This window comes from Myxocyprinus asiaticus, chromosome 40 (genome assembly GCF_019703515.2).
Source record: "Myxocyprinus asiaticus isolate MX2 ecotype Aquarium Trade chromosome 40, UBuf_Myxa_2, whole genome shotgun sequence".
NCBI classification, from domain to species: Eukaryota; Metazoa; Chordata; class Actinopteri; order Cypriniformes; family Catostomidae; genus Myxocyprinus; species Myxocyprinus asiaticus.
The window spans coordinates 25,109,735-25,127,251 of NC_059383.1; the positions used below are offsets into that span (position 1 = coordinate 25,109,735).

The 17,517-nt window shown below is 42.1% G+C and overlaps 1 protein-coding gene across 1 annotated transcript in view; it reads left to right on the forward strand.

Annotated features, from left to right (window-relative positions):
* The window catches only part of LOC127431241 (nectin-3-like protein), a 111,565-nt gene that overhangs the window by 78,640 nt on the left and 15,408 nt on the right, over positions 1-17,517 (forward strand). The window contains exon 6 of the mRNA XM_051681587.1: positions 4,546-4,690. Within this exon, the coding sequence (XP_051537547.1) occupies positions 4,546-4,690 (145 nt within the window). The remainder of the gene's footprint in view (positions 1-4,545; positions 4,691-17,517) is intronic.

The following is a 17,517-nucleotide window of genomic DNA, read 5'->3' on the forward strand; positions in this document are numbered from 1 at the left end:
CGGGCCTATTCACTTCAATTGTTAGTGCCTCACTTTAACATCCATTTGAGCTTTTTTATATAATTAAAGGGATGGACGAGTTAAAATGAATTTTTGTGATAATCAACATTATGCCACAAAAGCTGTCCAATGAGCCTAAAATTCCCTTAATGGCGCCATATACCATACAGAGGTAAATGGGAGGTCATAGCAAATTATTACAGCGTTACCTTCTGGTTCAATAGCAAAATGGGTGGGAAAAAAAACTATTACATTTCCACAACTTTACAAAAGAGGGTGGAAATTATGGAATATGGTAATATCATATGAGAGAAAGATGGCAAATTTAGTGTCACTCCCTTATCTGTGATATAAATATACATTAAATAATGTATATTAAGAATTTTTTTTACTCTCCTAAAATAAAGTGGAAATGCATAATTGAACTCTGTGAAAAGGGCTAATTTTATTCATATAGAAACCAAACATCAGATGCACCAAGTAATCTGTGTTTTCTGTTACATGTACCAGCATGTACTGTAGGCATTCAGTTTACTACACTATAGCCTCAACAAATCACAAGAATTATGATTTGCAGTGAATAAACCAAAAGCATGTGACTTCATTAGTGTACTTTGTGATATACTGTATATGTTGTGCTGGTGAGTGGACAGCTTTAACCCTTCCTGATTTGAACTGTATAGGGGTCTTGTGACTTACTGTGGGGGGCCCATCTGTGCTATTACCCACCAGACAGCAGAATTATGGCCTCTCCTCTGCCCCCTTCAAACGCTGCCACCGTCCCTGACCACTGTTCTCATACGCTGAACCAAATATAATCCCAAATGAAGTTAAACCTCCAGAAAACATCCATGGTGTGGAGGTAAATAGAGACTCGCTGAACTGGATGCAAAACTATGTGCTAATTAGCTATAGAAGAGTGCGTAAGGTAGCGAGGGAATTTTATTCATGAAAACAGAAAAGAGATTAATTGTGAGAAGCGTAATAATTTCCTCTCTGATTCTTAAGGGAGACTTACATTTTGTGCAAAAAAAAATAAATGATTGGATACATATTTGCCATTTCTTATTCTGAGCATTATGAGGCCTCTTGTTTTATTACACATTGATTGACTTTATCTCTTCTTAAAGGAACAGTTCACCCAAACATGTACTCATCCTTTTGCCATCCCATATGTGTATGGCCTTCTTTCATCTGCTGAACTCAAATGAAGATTTTTAGAAGAATTTCTCAGCTCTGTTGGTCCATACAATGCAAGAGAATGGGTGCCAAAAAAAGTCAGCATAAAAGTAATCCATAAGACTCTAGTGGTTAAATGAATATCTTCAGAAGCGATATGATGGGTGTGATGAGGGTGAGTAAATGATGAGACAATTTACATTTTTGGGTGAACTATCCCTTTAAATGTGATCTATGCAAAAAAAAAAAAAAACCTGCTGTCCCAGTTTAACATACATAGACAACTATAACTGAGTCATTCATAGGCTGATTTCCCTCAAATATAAACACTGTTCTGTTGTGCTATCAATATATACACATATTGCTGTGTTTGCGGATCTCAACCAACCCAACACAGCAACACTGGCTCATCCAATGGCATGAGTCCAGGGTGGGACTCAGTGTTTTTCAACTACATTTGATGATGTTATCGGCACAGAAATTACTCACCAGTGGTGCAGCTACAGTACATTACATGACCTTCTATATCATCTCTCTATGCTATATATTCTAGCAGGGGTGCATGAGTTTATTTTTTATAGTCCATGATAATGCGCTTCCCATCTCTGCACTGCTTTCTTATAGCCGTATGGACTTGCTGTGCAAAGATCTGCCACAAGCCTGGTTGAACCACCTCTGTGCCAGACCTCTAGTTCAGTGCCAAACTTTATTAATGTTCTCCATCCCAGCTCACATTAACTCATCTTTTTAGCCACAAAGTCCCTCTCCTCTCCTCATTTTCCCTCTGTGATCTTCTAACACCTTACACCCTCAATCACATGCTCTCACGTTATTTCCCCACTGCCAGCTTCTCTCAGCCCCCTATGAGCCGGACGTGTGCTCAGCAGGGCAAATATTTACAGCGTGCTACTCTTTAATGATCACTATTGAATGACTTCTGACTGAACATCCTGTTCCGCTTTCCTTTGAGAGCAGAGGTGAGGTAACAATAACAGCAATTAATTATAATAATTCTATTATTACAAATAATTATTGGGTTTTTGGCTAAGAAACCTTAGGGAAAACACTTGATAATTCCTTTTATTCATTTCTGTAAGGAAAAAAAAAGTTAAAGAAGGCAGGAAAATAAATAAATGCTGATTTCTACAGGGATTAAATTGAACAGATTGGCTTCTTGAAAAGTTGTAAACACTGTCATTGAGGGCAGAATTCCACTTGATAACATTTTATTTGACACTCTAAGAGGCCAAGTCTTATTAACAAGTCAGTTCACTCAGCGGCCATCTTTGGAACACTCCCAGGCAGCTATTTTTCTATGTAAACAGGCGGCATGCCAGTGCAGCTCCAATCTAGTTGAATTGGAAAAGACGGAAATCTCCAAAATGGTTAGGTCAAGATTATGATCGAAGAACAAATTTCAAATCAGTAGTAAAATATGACTACACTGGTATCATAAATTGTGCCTTTTTTTTTTTTTTTTAACCTCAGATTACACTAAAAAACAAAACTTTCCCAGATTGTATAGCTAATGCGCATGCATGTTCTCGAGTTGATTGACAGGTGATGTCTGTATCTAAAAGGCTCTTTTACCTGAAAGGCAGGATTTCCTTTCTATATTTGTTGACCGTTCCAATTTCTCCCATTCATTTTAATAGAAGTGACCCATCTCTGCTAAATAGTCTCTGTTGTGCTACGTTTATGTGGCTCATTCACCCTGGAATGCTGTTTTCCTGCACCAAAAATGGGGACTTTCAAAAGGACTCAGTACCGCACTGGAAAATGAAACCTGAGTTTTCAAATGAAAATGGATTAGTGTAAACATGGCCTTAGAAGTCTCTGTAGTGTGTGCCCGATAGAGCCCAACAGAAATGTATTTTAAATGATAATGTGAAATAACGCATTGTGAATCACATGACTAAGTCTCCAACTACACTCTCAAACAACTGAAATATTTGTGTATGCTGTATATGAATAAAGCATTATAATTTTTTATTCAATTTCGTCAGTCTGAATGCTTTATGGAATGCTTAGTTCCAGTACACAGTTGTGCACTTTTGTCTTTTTCTCTGATTTTCAAGTACTTTTTTGCTTCAAACCAATGTTTGCAATGCTGTGATTCATCCCAGAGCTGGTTTTTTTTTTTTTTCTCTCTCTCTATGGAGAAGATGAATAGGAGATATGCTTTCATGAAAAAAAGGCAGTCTGTGGAGTTCCATACTGTGGGTCAAGTGGAAGACCTTTGTTGTGCTCAGAGTTCGGCAATACAGCGTCATTGTACCACCCTCTTGGCCAAAGAAGTCTGTTGATCATCCAAAGGGCAGCACTGTTTGAGTTTAATTAATCTTAATTAATAGGAAATTAATATAACTTTTCGGGAGTCCCGTTGTGGGGATAATGAGCTTGTGATCTCACAAACCTTGCTGATTCTGGTGAACTTGCTAAATTAAGTTGTTCAAAAGTGTGAAACTCACCGGAAAAGCAAACGAGAGAGAGGAATAGGAGGTAGTAATGAGAAAGAAAAGGAGTAAAAGGAAAAGTAGGAGGAAGAAGTGCAGCAAAGCATAAGAGCACTGCGGGGTGGAAGAGACAGAAACAGCAGGCTTTAAAGGAGGGCAACATGAGGTCCTAATTACAGAGCCTTAGAGATGGCTAACTACAGCTTGCCCCTGCCAACTACTGCACAACACATCCATCCACCTGACTCGCCATAACAACAAACATTTCTCATGTATTCTGATTCCTGATTAACAGTGACTCCAACTTTATATCCACTAGGATAAATGATGCACAGTTAAACACTTATTTAAATCACTTGCATCAGCCTTTGTGTAATGTGCATGTTGGCATCTTTTTTTTTTTTTATGTTTGGTATACCCAACTGTTATGTACTCAACAGTGCTGTATGCATTTTTTTGCTGTCTCTGTCCCCACTGTTAATGTTCTTTTTTTCTGTTTTGTAATCTGCATCCATGCAGTCACATGCTGAGCTACAGTATAACCCTCAAGAGCTTCCTGTTAGGATCAGTATCGCATGGAATATCGAAACTTAAGTACTGTCAGAATTCAGACATGAATTTACTTAACACAAGTAAAACAAAAACTTTAGCAAGTTTTGTATTGCACAAGACAAACCTTTCTACACAATGAAAATGACTTCTGGAAATTGTTGAATGGTCTTTTCGGCAGGGAATATGTATACATACAATTGCTAGTTGTTATAACAGACTGTGATTTGCTGTTTTTAACTATAATTTATTGCATTTAGCCTTTCTGTGCCAAGATGGTAATTTTGGTGGAACTTGATGTTATTCCAGTATTTATATATTCGATTTTCTTTTTGCCTCACTGTGTTGCGGTCCCTTTCAGACATGTCTCAGAAGCAGATTACGTCCTCCATGGCTATTGCTGGAGCTGTGATGGGAGCCGTGCTGGCACTCTTCCTCATCACCATTTTCGCCATCGTCCTCCTCACAGCACGCAAGACTCCCCCATCCACATCCACAGATAAAGTGTGAGTACATGCAGTATCTTCACCTAGATCTGTTAGACACTGTTATCTAACAACATGCAGAAATACGTTTGGTAGAATGCCACCTGTATTCCAAAATACATTACAAGCGACAATTTTTCACTGTAGGTAAGTGACTGTTTTGTTCCCTTGATGATTTTGATCAAATGTAAAGTAAGGCTGCAAGAGTAGATAATAGTTTCAGTATCTCGATTCTCTACCTAATAACTCTCATATGAACATACCTATGGTTCAGGGAATATGAGCAAAACACTGATACTGTACATGCTGTCAGACATTTGAGGTATTTGCTTTTAAAGTCACCTGCTTGGTCACACTTAGACCCTCGGTAGGTTGGACAGTTGGTGCAGTATGTGGGCACTTACCTGGTGAATTATTAAATCATTACAATGCTTTCGCAGCAACTTCCTGACTGTCCTTTGAACCTGGACTGAAAGAACACAACTTCACAATTACCAGCCTTGGGATGGTGACCTTACCAACTTCACTTTGACTTGAGGTCATGGCCTGACACTAATATCCTGGTAGTTTTTCTTTGCTTACAGATGCTCTCTTATTTGATACAGTTTTGGTCATATGAGCTTACATGCCAAAACAATTTACTCACAGTCACATCAGACTGATCTCACCGTGAAATCAGAAACAGAATTACTTTTTTTTTTTTTTACATAAAAAACACTGTCTCCAGTGGCCAAAGCAGCAAGTGTTGTTGAGTGTATGGGTATGTGTGAGCTTCATTTTCAGGGTATAATGTCCACTGAGAGGCGCCAAAAGCAAGTTGTGAATCGAGTTGTTTTCAGCTGTACAAGCTGTAATACAGTGAAGAGAAATGCATATTTTCATTTAATTGTACCCCCAACCCAAACCCCAAACCTAACCATCAGTGGAGTAAAAATGTATGTTAGAGGGAAAAATTAAACCTCCGAATCGTACTCGTCACTGATTATGTGAACGCGATTACTTCTTGGTTTCTACATGGAATCCGAACCCAGGTCTCCCAGACTACTAACGCAGAGTGCTTCTGGTCGTGCCAGATAAGAAAGTAAACATGCTGGAGCCAATGCAAAAATCTCTGATAGGAGATGCCGCTTGTCAGTGAGTCCTAGGGTACTGGAACTCTTGGAAACAGCATGCCCTTAATAGTATTCTGACACTTTTGGATGCTCAATTCCCACAAATAAATTTATACATTTCATTGAATAGATAACATAATACCAAACCAGGTGGCATCTGCAAACAAATAGTGCTAGACCTTTTCTCAGAACTAACTTTATGAATATGAGCCATTTTGCAATTTTAAATACAATACTTAACTAACTGGCCCCAAGGTCATTTTTAGTTCATGTATTAAGTCAGTTCCCTTTAAGTTCACACAGAGGGGAAGTTCACCACATGGTTTATCACAGCATTATGCACATCTTTTACTCAAGTTTTACAACTAGAAATACTTTTTGTCTGAATTTTGTACAATATATATATTTGAAACATATATGTATTTTGAAACCTAACCAAAAAAAAATATATATTTTTATTTTTTTAATTTATTTATTGCTGTATATTACATATTTATTCACAAATGTGGCTTAAGTGTCCAAATACTATCTAGGGCCACTGTGATTTTATGTATTGTTTATGTTTGTTATTGGATCATTGAAGTGAATAAGGTAATTGTACAGTCTATCAGGCTATCATTAAGTACATTACACTGCATGGCTCACCTGTTGCTGTGTCAGAATGAGGTATTTCATGCTACAGCTCCTCTTTACGGCTTAATCTTTGATTAGCTGCCTTGGATTTAATAGATTTTGTCTGGTCAATTATTGTCGAGTCCAGTTACCTAGTCAAGCCTGTAAGTGTTCCACTCTACTGGGAGCAACATCAGATGTTTTCTTGTTTTTCAAGTTCCTGGAAAGGCAGCTATTTCATCAGAGAGAGAGAATTGCCACAATAGATCACAGTTGTGTATTGACTTGTACAGTACACAGAAACTACCACACGATACATCATTTAAGAAATTTGTGTGCACTACAGATCTCCAGCTTCTATTCTAGCCTTTCCATGTTGATTTTCAACTGTTTTCATTTGTGTCCTTCAAAGAGAGCTGCTTTATTTTCCTGTCACCCTGTGAACGGCTTTAGACTTGAGCCCACAGACATCTCATTTTATCCAGCCCAGAGGCCTCGCTGTTCCCACAGCCTTCGCAAAGCAGCTCAAGACTGGGTTTCATGCATTTCTTAGCTCCCTTCGTTCGAGTCCCCACTAAAAGATGGATCTGTCCATGGCCCATCAGAGTGTAAGTGTGCCCTCAGTTGTTAGTGTTAGCAGAAATAACACTCAATGTGGATTGTTCTGCCTTTCGCTTTCTATAAAAGACAGACCTAGTGTAAATATAGTACATGAATATATAGTTAAGCAAACATAGCCAAAAAAATCATGTTTCCTAGAGCCTCAGTGATGGATGCAGCTCTCATGAGGATGAGGTTACAGCACAGCCTTGCATGATACAGCTGTTCACAAGATAAAATTGAATTGGGGAACTGGGGAAATATAGCAGCCAGACCATTATTAGCACTTTGGCTGCTTTCAAATGTAATGTCTGGTCTCCATATGAGTGGTGGACCTAGGATTTTCTATAAGGCCCTCATATTCCATCCATTAAATACATAGGCAATTTCAACACAAGCAAGAGTGCTGCAGGTAATCAAGCCGTGCTGATTTTCAGTGCAAAGCACGATTGCAAGTGTGATATTGCTTTTATACAACATTTAAAATCTGTTAAACAGCATGGCTGCAAGTTTGTCATATTGAGACAAAAAAACTGTAGTCCCCTCTACGTTGTACGAGTTGGTATTTCCCAACTAGACGGCGGTGTCATGTGGTACCTGTTACTTTTCTCAGCACTGGCCAGGATGCATGAACTCACAGTCGTTTATTATTACTGGATGAGGATTTTTAAAAATGCTTTTGTAGATAATGCTGAGGTGGATTTTCATTCACAGGTATGAATCCTTGCAATTATTAGTTTTTATTAAAAATAAATATTCAGAGTAAAATGTCTCCAAATGGATAGAAAGCGTTCTTAGATTTAAATGCTGATGCATGGAGGATCCGGTTTTCAAGAGTCAAGCGCCCCCTGCAGGAATAAAACACCCAAGACAGTCAGTGGTTGACAATGTGCAATTTCGGTCTGTAACACACACAGGGCCATAGCTAGTGGGGAGAAAGGTGGTAACGATTCTAGGGGGCCCAAAGGTCTAGTGGCCCCACAACAAATTCTAAACTGTATTTTTTTAATAGGAAAGGGGCCCAGATCAATGTACAAGTCAGGGGGCCCAGATTATCTTGCTATGGCCCTGAACCCACACAAAACTTTCGTATGAATTTAGAAAACATGAAATATATCACATGAGTCATATGTGGAGTCAGTGAAGATGTTAAAGGCATCCATAGAAATGATCAGTTGTTTTTCGTGGTGAGGAAAGCAGACAGGCATTTCAGATGAGCAGGTAAGAAATTTAATTTTTTTGGATGGGTAATTTTTTTATGAAACATTAACCCTAATGCTTTTTCTGAATGTTTGATATGATACAGTGTATAAATATTTAAGAGTATGCATTGAATTAGGCATGACGCGATTATACGGTTTAACTATTAACCTATTTAAAACTATTAATTTACCCGTAAGAATTTATAAATGCTTTATTTACATGTGGCAAAAATATTATATATAATGTATAAATATATAATAGAAAAGAGTTTGTAAGAATTTTTTAAGTCTAAGTTGGAAAACATTAGGTTACTTTCGTAACCCCGGTTCTCAGGCCAACCTGGAGTCACACACAGACATAAACACCTACACAAATTCTGTTCTGCAACACATCAACAGGTGTGTCAACAAGGTAACCACCCATAAAACAATTAAAACATACCCCAATCAGAAACCCTGGATGAACAAGGAAGTCCGACTCCTGCTGAAGGCACGTGATGCTGCTTTCAGATCTGGGAAGCCTACAATTTATCCAAGGCCAATCTGAAGAGGGGAATTAAAGCAGCCAAACACAATTACAAACTGCGGATTGAGGACAAATTTAAGAACAACAACCCCTGACGTATGTGGACAGGCATCCATGCCCTCACAGATTACAAACCAGTGAACAGCACCCCAACCAGTAATGCCACCCTCCCAGACGAACTGAACACCTTTTATGCTCACTTTGATCGTGGAAACACAGAACCACCCATAAAAGCTGAGCACCCACCTGATGATCTGCCGCTCACATTTTCCACCAGTGACGTGTGCTCCACCCTGAGCAGAGTGAATGCACATAAAGCTGCTTGCCCTGATGGCATCCCTGGCCGAGTGCTCAGGGCCTGCGCAGAACAGCTGGCTGATGTCTTCACCAACATTTTCAACCTCTCCTTGGCCCAGGCCATTGTCCCACCTGCTTCAAAACAGCCACCATTGTACCAGTACCAAAACATGCTGCTGCAGTGGCCCTCAATGACTTCCGCCCCGTTGCTCTTACTCCCATCATCGCTAAGTGTTTTGTGAGGCTGGTCCTCTCCCACCTGAAAACATGCCTGCCCCCAACACTGGACCCATATTAGTTCGCCTACAAACCCAACAGGTCAACTGAGGATGCTATCGCCTCAGCTCTTCACTCCGCCCTGACTCACTTGGACAAAAACAACACATGTCAGGATGCTATTCATTGATTTCAGTTCTGCCTTCAATACTGTGATCCCATCCAAGCTGATTTCCAAGCTCACTGATCTTGGCATCAGCCCCTCCCTCTGCAACTGGACCTTGGACTTTCTCACTAACAGACCACAGTCTGTTAGGATCAGCAACCACAACTCCTCCACCCTCACTTTGAACACTGGTGCACCACAGGGCTGTGTGCTGAGTCCAATCCCCTACTCCCTCTTCACCCACGACTGCATACCTGAGCATGGCTCCAACTCCATAATCAAGTTTGCAGATGACACCACGGTGGTAGGCCTGATCAGTGGCGACGATGAGATGGCCTACAGGGAAGAGGTACAGCACCTGGCAGTGTGGTGTGCCAACAACAATCTCACACTCAACACCCAGAAGACCAAGGAGCTGATTGTGGACTACTGGCGGACTAGGAAGGGCCACACATACACTCCCATCTACATTGATGGGGACAAAGTGGAGCATGTGACTAGCTTCAAGTTCCTGGGTGTCCATATCTCTGAGGATCTTTCCTGGACTTACAACACCTCTACTCTGATCAAAAAGGCGCAACAGCACCTTTACTTCCTTAGGAAGCTAAGGAAAGCTCACCTGTCCCCCCACATCCTGCTGAACTTTTACAGCTGCACTATTGAAAGTATCCTAATAAACTGCAGCACAGTGTGGTATGGCAGCTGAACTGTCTCAGACCAGAAGGCCCTCCAGCGGGTGGTGAAAACTGCCCAATACATCACTAGTGTTCAGCTACCCTCCATCAAAGATTTTCACCACAAATGCTGCCTAAAGAGGCGAGAAGCATTATCAAAGACACCTCTCACCCCAACCGTGGTCCGTTTACTCCTCTCCCATCTGGGAGACGCAATAGGAGTCTTCGCTGTCGCACCAGCAGACTCAGGAACAGTTTCTTTCCTTTCAGCTGTCAGCCTACTGAACTCTAAACTCAGGCGCTGAACACTACATCCCACTCTGACTATATATATTTTTTGCACATTTCTTTGCACATAATTTCTACCTCTTGATGCCGCTTGCACTGTTATGGTCACCAGTCATATACTATATATTTACATATTTATACTTCATTCTGTACAATGCACCTTCAGTGTTTATACTTCTTCATTTGCACCTTGTACTGTATTCATAGACATTTGCATTGAGCTGGTCTCTGCTTCTCTACCTCATAACTTTGCACTCCATAAAAATCTTTTTTTTTATACATACATATTGCTATTTGCACTTCTGGTTAGATGCTAACTGCATTTAATTGGCTCTGTACCTGTACTCTGCACAATGACAATAAAGTTGAATCTAATCTAATCTAAAGTGAGGTATCTCAGGGAACACCTCAGGCATGACCGATTGAGGAAGCACCAATTGACAAGGTCTGTCAGAATGATCAGGGAGGAGGCTGTGTAAGTGCATATAAAACCACTAATAAATCCCAAGGGACCAGTGGACCTCTAAACTGATATATCAGTGGATGCTGACCCATCGTTCCCGAGTCTAGCCCCACATGACACGCCGCAATAGCTGCTAAGTAAACCTTTACAGTAGAAAAGGCTCTGCCCTTATCTAACAATTCCTGAAGAAAACCTAGAACATAAGTCACTGAATACAGAAAAGGAATGACTCGTCTATGTGCACACCATTGTTGAAATACGCCCCGTTTGTGATCATACAAAGTGCACGTCGAGGCTGCCCTCACGCTCTGAATTATCTCAATCACTTTAGGATGTAACCTGGTGGCAGTTAGATTCAACCTCTCACAGGCCAGGCCAAGAGTGCCATCTTGTGCGGGGAGGGGTGAAAAATGTCCCCACGCGCTTGAGAAAGGAGGTCTCTGCGCAACGGGAGAGGCCAGGGATGGTCGTACAGGAGTATGATTATCTCTGGTAACCACAGCTTCCCTGGCCAATATGGCGCAATTAGTACCCTCTGTAATGGTAGCCTTGATGAGGCTCAGCCGGGGAAACGCGTACAGTAACACGGCCATGGATGCGCTAGAGCATCCACACCCAACGGTGCATTTTCATCTGACAGGGAAAAGAACAGGGGACATTGCACGTTTTTGCATGATGCGAAGAGGTCTACGGCAGTCCGGCTGTATCTCTGCCACACTTGATTCACAACCTGAGGGTGAAGTGCCCAATTCCCGTATATGGGATTTACCCTGCACAACAGTGAGTTCTGCTCCACACAATTAGCCTCTGCACCAGACTGTGAAGTTATCATGAACGAACACCCCCATGCTGGTTTATGTACGCTACTACCATAGTATTGCCTTTTCTGACTAACACATGGTAGCCTAGGAGGAACTGTACAAAGTTAAAACATTTTTCAGAGCTAAAAACACTGTTAATAGCTCCAGATAATTTATGCGTTTCTCATTGAGGGACAGAGACCATTTGCTGAACACTCGCGGTGCGAGAGAGAATCGAAGGGGGTCTTCAAATACTCGTAAGCTGTACTGCGAACCTGAGAAATTTCCTGTGAGCAGGAAATATGTCTATATGGAAGTATAAATCCTGGAAATCTACTGAGGTAAACCAGTCTACGGGATGAACAGAATGAGACAGTGTTCTGAGCGTGAGCATTTTGAACCTGTACTTTCTGAGAGGTTTGTTTAGGGCCCTCAAATCCAGAACCGGGCGGAGACACATCCCCCTCTCTTGGGGATTACAAAATAATGGGAATAAAAACCATGCTGGCTTTCCTCTGGCGGAATCACCCTTATAACTCTCTTGCTCAAAAGAGAGGATATTTCTTCCTCTAATACCTGAGCTGATTCTCCCTGTGACATTGACATAACCACCCCATTGAAACTGGGTGGTTTCACAGCAAACTGAAGTCCGTAACCCTTCTCCACTGTGGACATGACCCACGGAGACACTGCGCATGTGCGCCAGCTCACCAGTGAGCTCACTGGCCATCTTCGTTCACCAGCGGTGCAACAGTGCCTTCTAGTGGCGAAGAGGTGGGGGTTGCTGTTTTATTTATATTATTGTTTTGGAATGTTTCCTCACCCTCAGCCCTTGGCCTGGATGTGAAGGAAAACCCTTTATTTTCACACACTCTGTGTTTATGAAATTTCTCTCCTCAGCCCTCAGACTTAACACTGTGTGTTGGGGGGGGGGGGGGGATTATTACAGGGAGCACTGGGGGAACTTGTGGCACTACTCTGCTCACACTGGTGGGTGGATACGCTGAACTGACCACCGAACCAACTGAACTGTGACCATTTTGATGAAACAACATCCTCCTTCGTTTCCCCAGGGGAGGAAGAGAAGTGTTGATTTCTGAGGGGGTGGAGCAGAAATCCCTAGGTGCTGCTCTCTGTCCCCTTGTGGTGAATGGGTCCTGCCCCTAGGTTGCCCTCCACTTCTTGCCACTCTGGGGGTTGGCAGGATGGTGTTTCGCTGCGACAAAAGAATGTTTTCCATTTACCTGAGTTGGCTTGAGCTGTGACGCCACGTTACCTGGCTGCTAAGGTGGCGGAGGGCATGGATTGCGGTAATCCGAATAGCCTCCCTTCGGCTGAGGCATGAAGTTCACATTGGCAGGCTGGTATGGACGGGCCGCTGGCCTTCAAGGTAGACATGCCTCAAACACCTCTCCCTCCTTCTTTCTCAGATCACACTGTTGATGCATGGCCATGACCGTAGCAACAAACAGTGCTTTAAGATCAATGGGGGCATTCAAGAAGTCCACATTTTCCTTGTCAGACAGGCCGGAGAGGCTGAGCCATAATGCCTTCTCGCCCACCACTGCCAAGCCCATACTCCTGCCGCAGCTCTGAACCACCCCACGGGACGTGCGGAGATTCAGATCTGCAATCACACAGCTCTCCTCCCAAAGTGCTGGGTTAGGAGACCTGAGTCCAGCTGGTGCCCCATTTCCTCCAATAATTCTGCTTGATACGCTGTCAAGAGCGAGGTTTTAATACTCTAACATTTAATACCCTAACAGTAAAACGCTCTATCTTTCCTGGCAGCGATGTGCCCCCTGATGGTTTGTCCCAGTGTCTTTTCATCTCAGCGATGCAGGCCGGGACCACCGGAATGAACTGTCTGACTGGCGCGAGGCACGATGGCAGCCTCTTGCCATCATATAAATCCCTCTCAGCCCCTTGGCCCACCTGCTGGGACAGTCAGTCTATAGAAAGTTTTGCAGCAGCTCTACAGCAAACCTCCATAAGATCCAAATCGACTGGGGTGGGAGAGGGTGATACCTGCCACCACAATCTTGATGGAGAAGGGGACACATATTGGTAATTAATTAATTGAAATTGATAAAGCTGTTTGGGCATGTTTTACTCCCAAACAAGATATGCAGCAAGGGTGTTAATCCTTTACTGATATCCACGAGCCGCATGCGCACATGGGGGGTCCGTCTTTTCCCCCTGTGCTCTCCGGTGTTTTAGCTGCAGTCATAACACCAATGTCCTTCACCCTCTTCATTCTGCAAACTCCACCACAACGTGCAAGTTTACAATCACGGGGCAGTGCCAGACAACACTCTCAGCAAGTAAACTCCTACTTCCTCTTTTGATACTAACTAAATCACATAAAAAAATTTAATTAACGCTTTTAGATGTCGCGTAGATGAGAGCAAAAAAAGATCAAATTCACGAGAATGAAAAACTCGCCTTAATATGGTCGTTTTATACTCCCGAGAATAAGCCACCCAACAAACAGCAAGACAGAATCTATCGCATTTGCGACATTACCTCACGGCTTCGTCTGTAAACTGTTGAGCGATAATTGCAGTGATGCATCTGAGGAGTGCAGCTTCCACAAACTTCACGGGGAAGAGAGCGATAATAGCACAGCAGTGAGCTGCAGTGGTCTATATACAGGGGAGGCGGGACGCCCTGATCGCTACAGTGATTGGTCTGTCATTCTGACAGACGTTGTCAATTGGTGCTTCCTCAATCAGTCACACCTGAGGCGTTCCCTTAGTGAGATACCCAACGAATGTTAGAAAGATAACTAATGTGCCTGTGTGGGTCCTGGAGCTGTTGCTATGGTTACGGAGGGTGGCTACGTGGTGCTTTAATGGCCAGGTGTCATGAACTGAATGTGAACTTTCAATTCACGTAAAACTGGGGCTTAAACACACAAATTCCGAAATATAAGAGGAATTCGATCTACCTGACTCATATCTAATCAAAAAAGCGACTTAAATCGGCTGTTTGGCAGCATTTAAATGACTGACTGAAGATGACGAATATAAAACAAGCAGACAGAAGTCCTAGAAAGACTCACATTCTACAAATGGGACAGGATGCTCCACTAGTCATCCAACAACAAACTAGTAAGTTTAATATTTTTTAGCTGTGTTGATTTTAAAGTGATGAATTAAAAATGCCACCTTTTGTAATGTTTAAGCATGCTGAAAGTGCACTGTGCATTGTGTGTAGTTATTATCAGCGAGTAAACTTGAAAATTTGCATCTTAAATCATCCTCATTATTTAAAGCTTTGCTTCTGTACAAATTCACCACATTCAACAATAAATGTCCATTTTAGTCATGATTGGACTTTAAATTGCCTGCTGTAAGCAATGTTCCCGTTGTTATGCATAGTCCAAAGGTTTATTTGTAAGGTGTTGTGGACAGTATTTAGAGTCTGTTGCTGATTCTTTATGTTGGGGTGTCTAACAGAACAACGGATTGCTTTAATAAATCGATGCAGAAGAAAAAACTGTTTAATGCCGTGAACTTCATGTTGCGCTCCCACAATAATCTTACATTTACGCACTTTTGAAGCACTCCGTTTACACTTAAGCACATCACTGAGCTTGGGATGCGCATAAGCGGTGTTGTGCCCTAGATTGGAGCATCTCTTATTACCTCCTATTTTGTGTTTGTGAGTGTGTGTGTGTGTGTGTGTGTGGGCAGGTTTAAGTGGTTTACGAGGCCTTTTTTTTAGGTTACAAACTGGTAATTACAAGGGTATTATGCTATAAATGTGGTTTATGAGGACATTTCTAGTGTCCCCATAATTCAAATCACTTAAAAAAAAAACATACTAAACGATGTTTTATTGAAAATGTAAAAATGCAGAAAGTTTTTTGTGAGGGTTAGGTTTAGGGGTAGAGTTAGGGTTAGGGGATAGAATCTATAGTTCGTACAGTATAAAAATCATTATGTCTATGGAGAGTCCTCATAAGGATAGCCGCACCAATGTGTGTGTGTGTGTGTGTATTTATCAGTTTTCTTATTATAGGGCTTCCCTTAGCGTCCACACATCCCCCAGAAATACGTCCACTTAGACGTTTAGACAATTGTTATATGATATGCATTTTTTATATCAGTGCTGTTGCATAATAAGAAAATGTACAAACCGGTTAACTGCAATTTTCTTTCTCAGACGATTTTTTTCTGCTTCGCTATCTTTAACAACATCATCTACCATGAAGTGAGCACTCTCTTTTTGAAGCTCTAAAACTTCTGAGTCGTGCTGCGCTCAGAAGACGTGTGCGAGACATCTTATCTGTTCTGACTGATCCCCATTCATCCTCTGTCTGTCTTGGTTTGGCTTTAGTTTGGCTGCACACTGCATGCAGATCAGTGCAGTTGGACAGCTGGGTTTGGGCTGATGTATGATGTTGCCTCTGCACTGGAGACAGCAGGGACTCTGTGAGAGATAAGTAGCACTGGGATGTTGACACACCAAGCTCACATGGAAACGAATGCAAAAAAATGTCCCTAAAACTCTTGATATTTTGATCTGATGAAAAGTGCACTGGTAACCTGTAGTCAAGGATGAAAAATGCACTCGCTTCAAATGCCAACAGTAAGATGTATTTTTGTAAAGGTTTAGCCATTTTAATCCAATTTATGTGAGATCTCATCTTACCACAGTTTTTCAGAGCAGTGATGATTTTGTGTTTAGAATTTTTCTTCATAGCTCACATTCATATCTGTTTGCAAGAAGGCAAGGAGGCAGTTTTGAAAATTATATGACTGTGGCAACATTTTTGCAAAATGATATTATGTGGCTCCTTACAAGTATCACAGCAGTTCTGAGGTGGAATGTCCACTGTGTGGCGCTTGAAGCGAGTAAAATTTTATCCCAAACAGATGTGGTTAAGGTTAATGGTGTATCGAATTTTAAGAAAGAAAAAAACCTACCTCCCTACCTTAAATAGTAAACATAATGTCACGGTCCTGTCACTTTGACAGTCTGGGTTTTTGGCTGACAGGACCGTGGCATCATCGTCCCATGTCTGTCTTGTGTTTCCTTGTCTGTCTTTGTGTGAGCGCACATTTTCGGTTGTATTCCCTGCCATGTGCTCTTCGGTCTGTCTTGTTTCATGTCTGGAGTATGGTGTCTGGGTCCTGACTTCCTGTCTGGTTCGGTTTCGGTCTGTGTCGGGATCTGGACACTCATGCTCCATGTCTGTCTGTTATTGATGTGGGTGCATTGTGCTTATGGCATCTTGGCAGCATGCACATGCTTCAATAGTTTATGTAGGTCTCTTGCGAACACGGGCGCGCCTCGTGTCATGCTCGTGTTGTGCTGCGTGCCCGGGTCGTGGTCTGTCTTCTTGTTGTGCTGAGGTTCGGTCACTTCGGTCTGAGATTTCGGGTTTGTGTGTGGCCTGTTGTGTGCATCGCGTGGTGTTTGCCTCACGATGTACGCTCAGGTTTCTTTTAGGGTGAGAATGCGTGGCATCGTTTTGTTTGGCATTGCTACGCAATCTCTCATCTTGTTTGTTGGTTGGCATGGGCATACATTGCCTTATTGTCTTGGCGATGTGCACTCATGCCATTCGGGTGTTTTGTCTTGTAAGAGCATGTGGCTTTGTTTTGTTTCTGTATCGCCATGTGTCTCTCTGTCTTACGTCATGCCCTGCCTCCTTGCTTGCTTATTAGTTCATTTGCCTCACCTGTCCCCTGTTAACCTGTTTGATTTCGCTCCCTATTTTAGTTTCCTTGTGTTTGCTGTCAAGTGCCAGTTCGTCTGGTTTCCAGTCTTGTGTGCTGTTGTATCCAGTCAGTCTTTAATGTTTCAGACAGTCTCGTCTTGTTGGTCTGTTGGTCCTGTTTTTTATTCCCATCACTTCCTCGGTCTGGTCGGTCCTGTTTT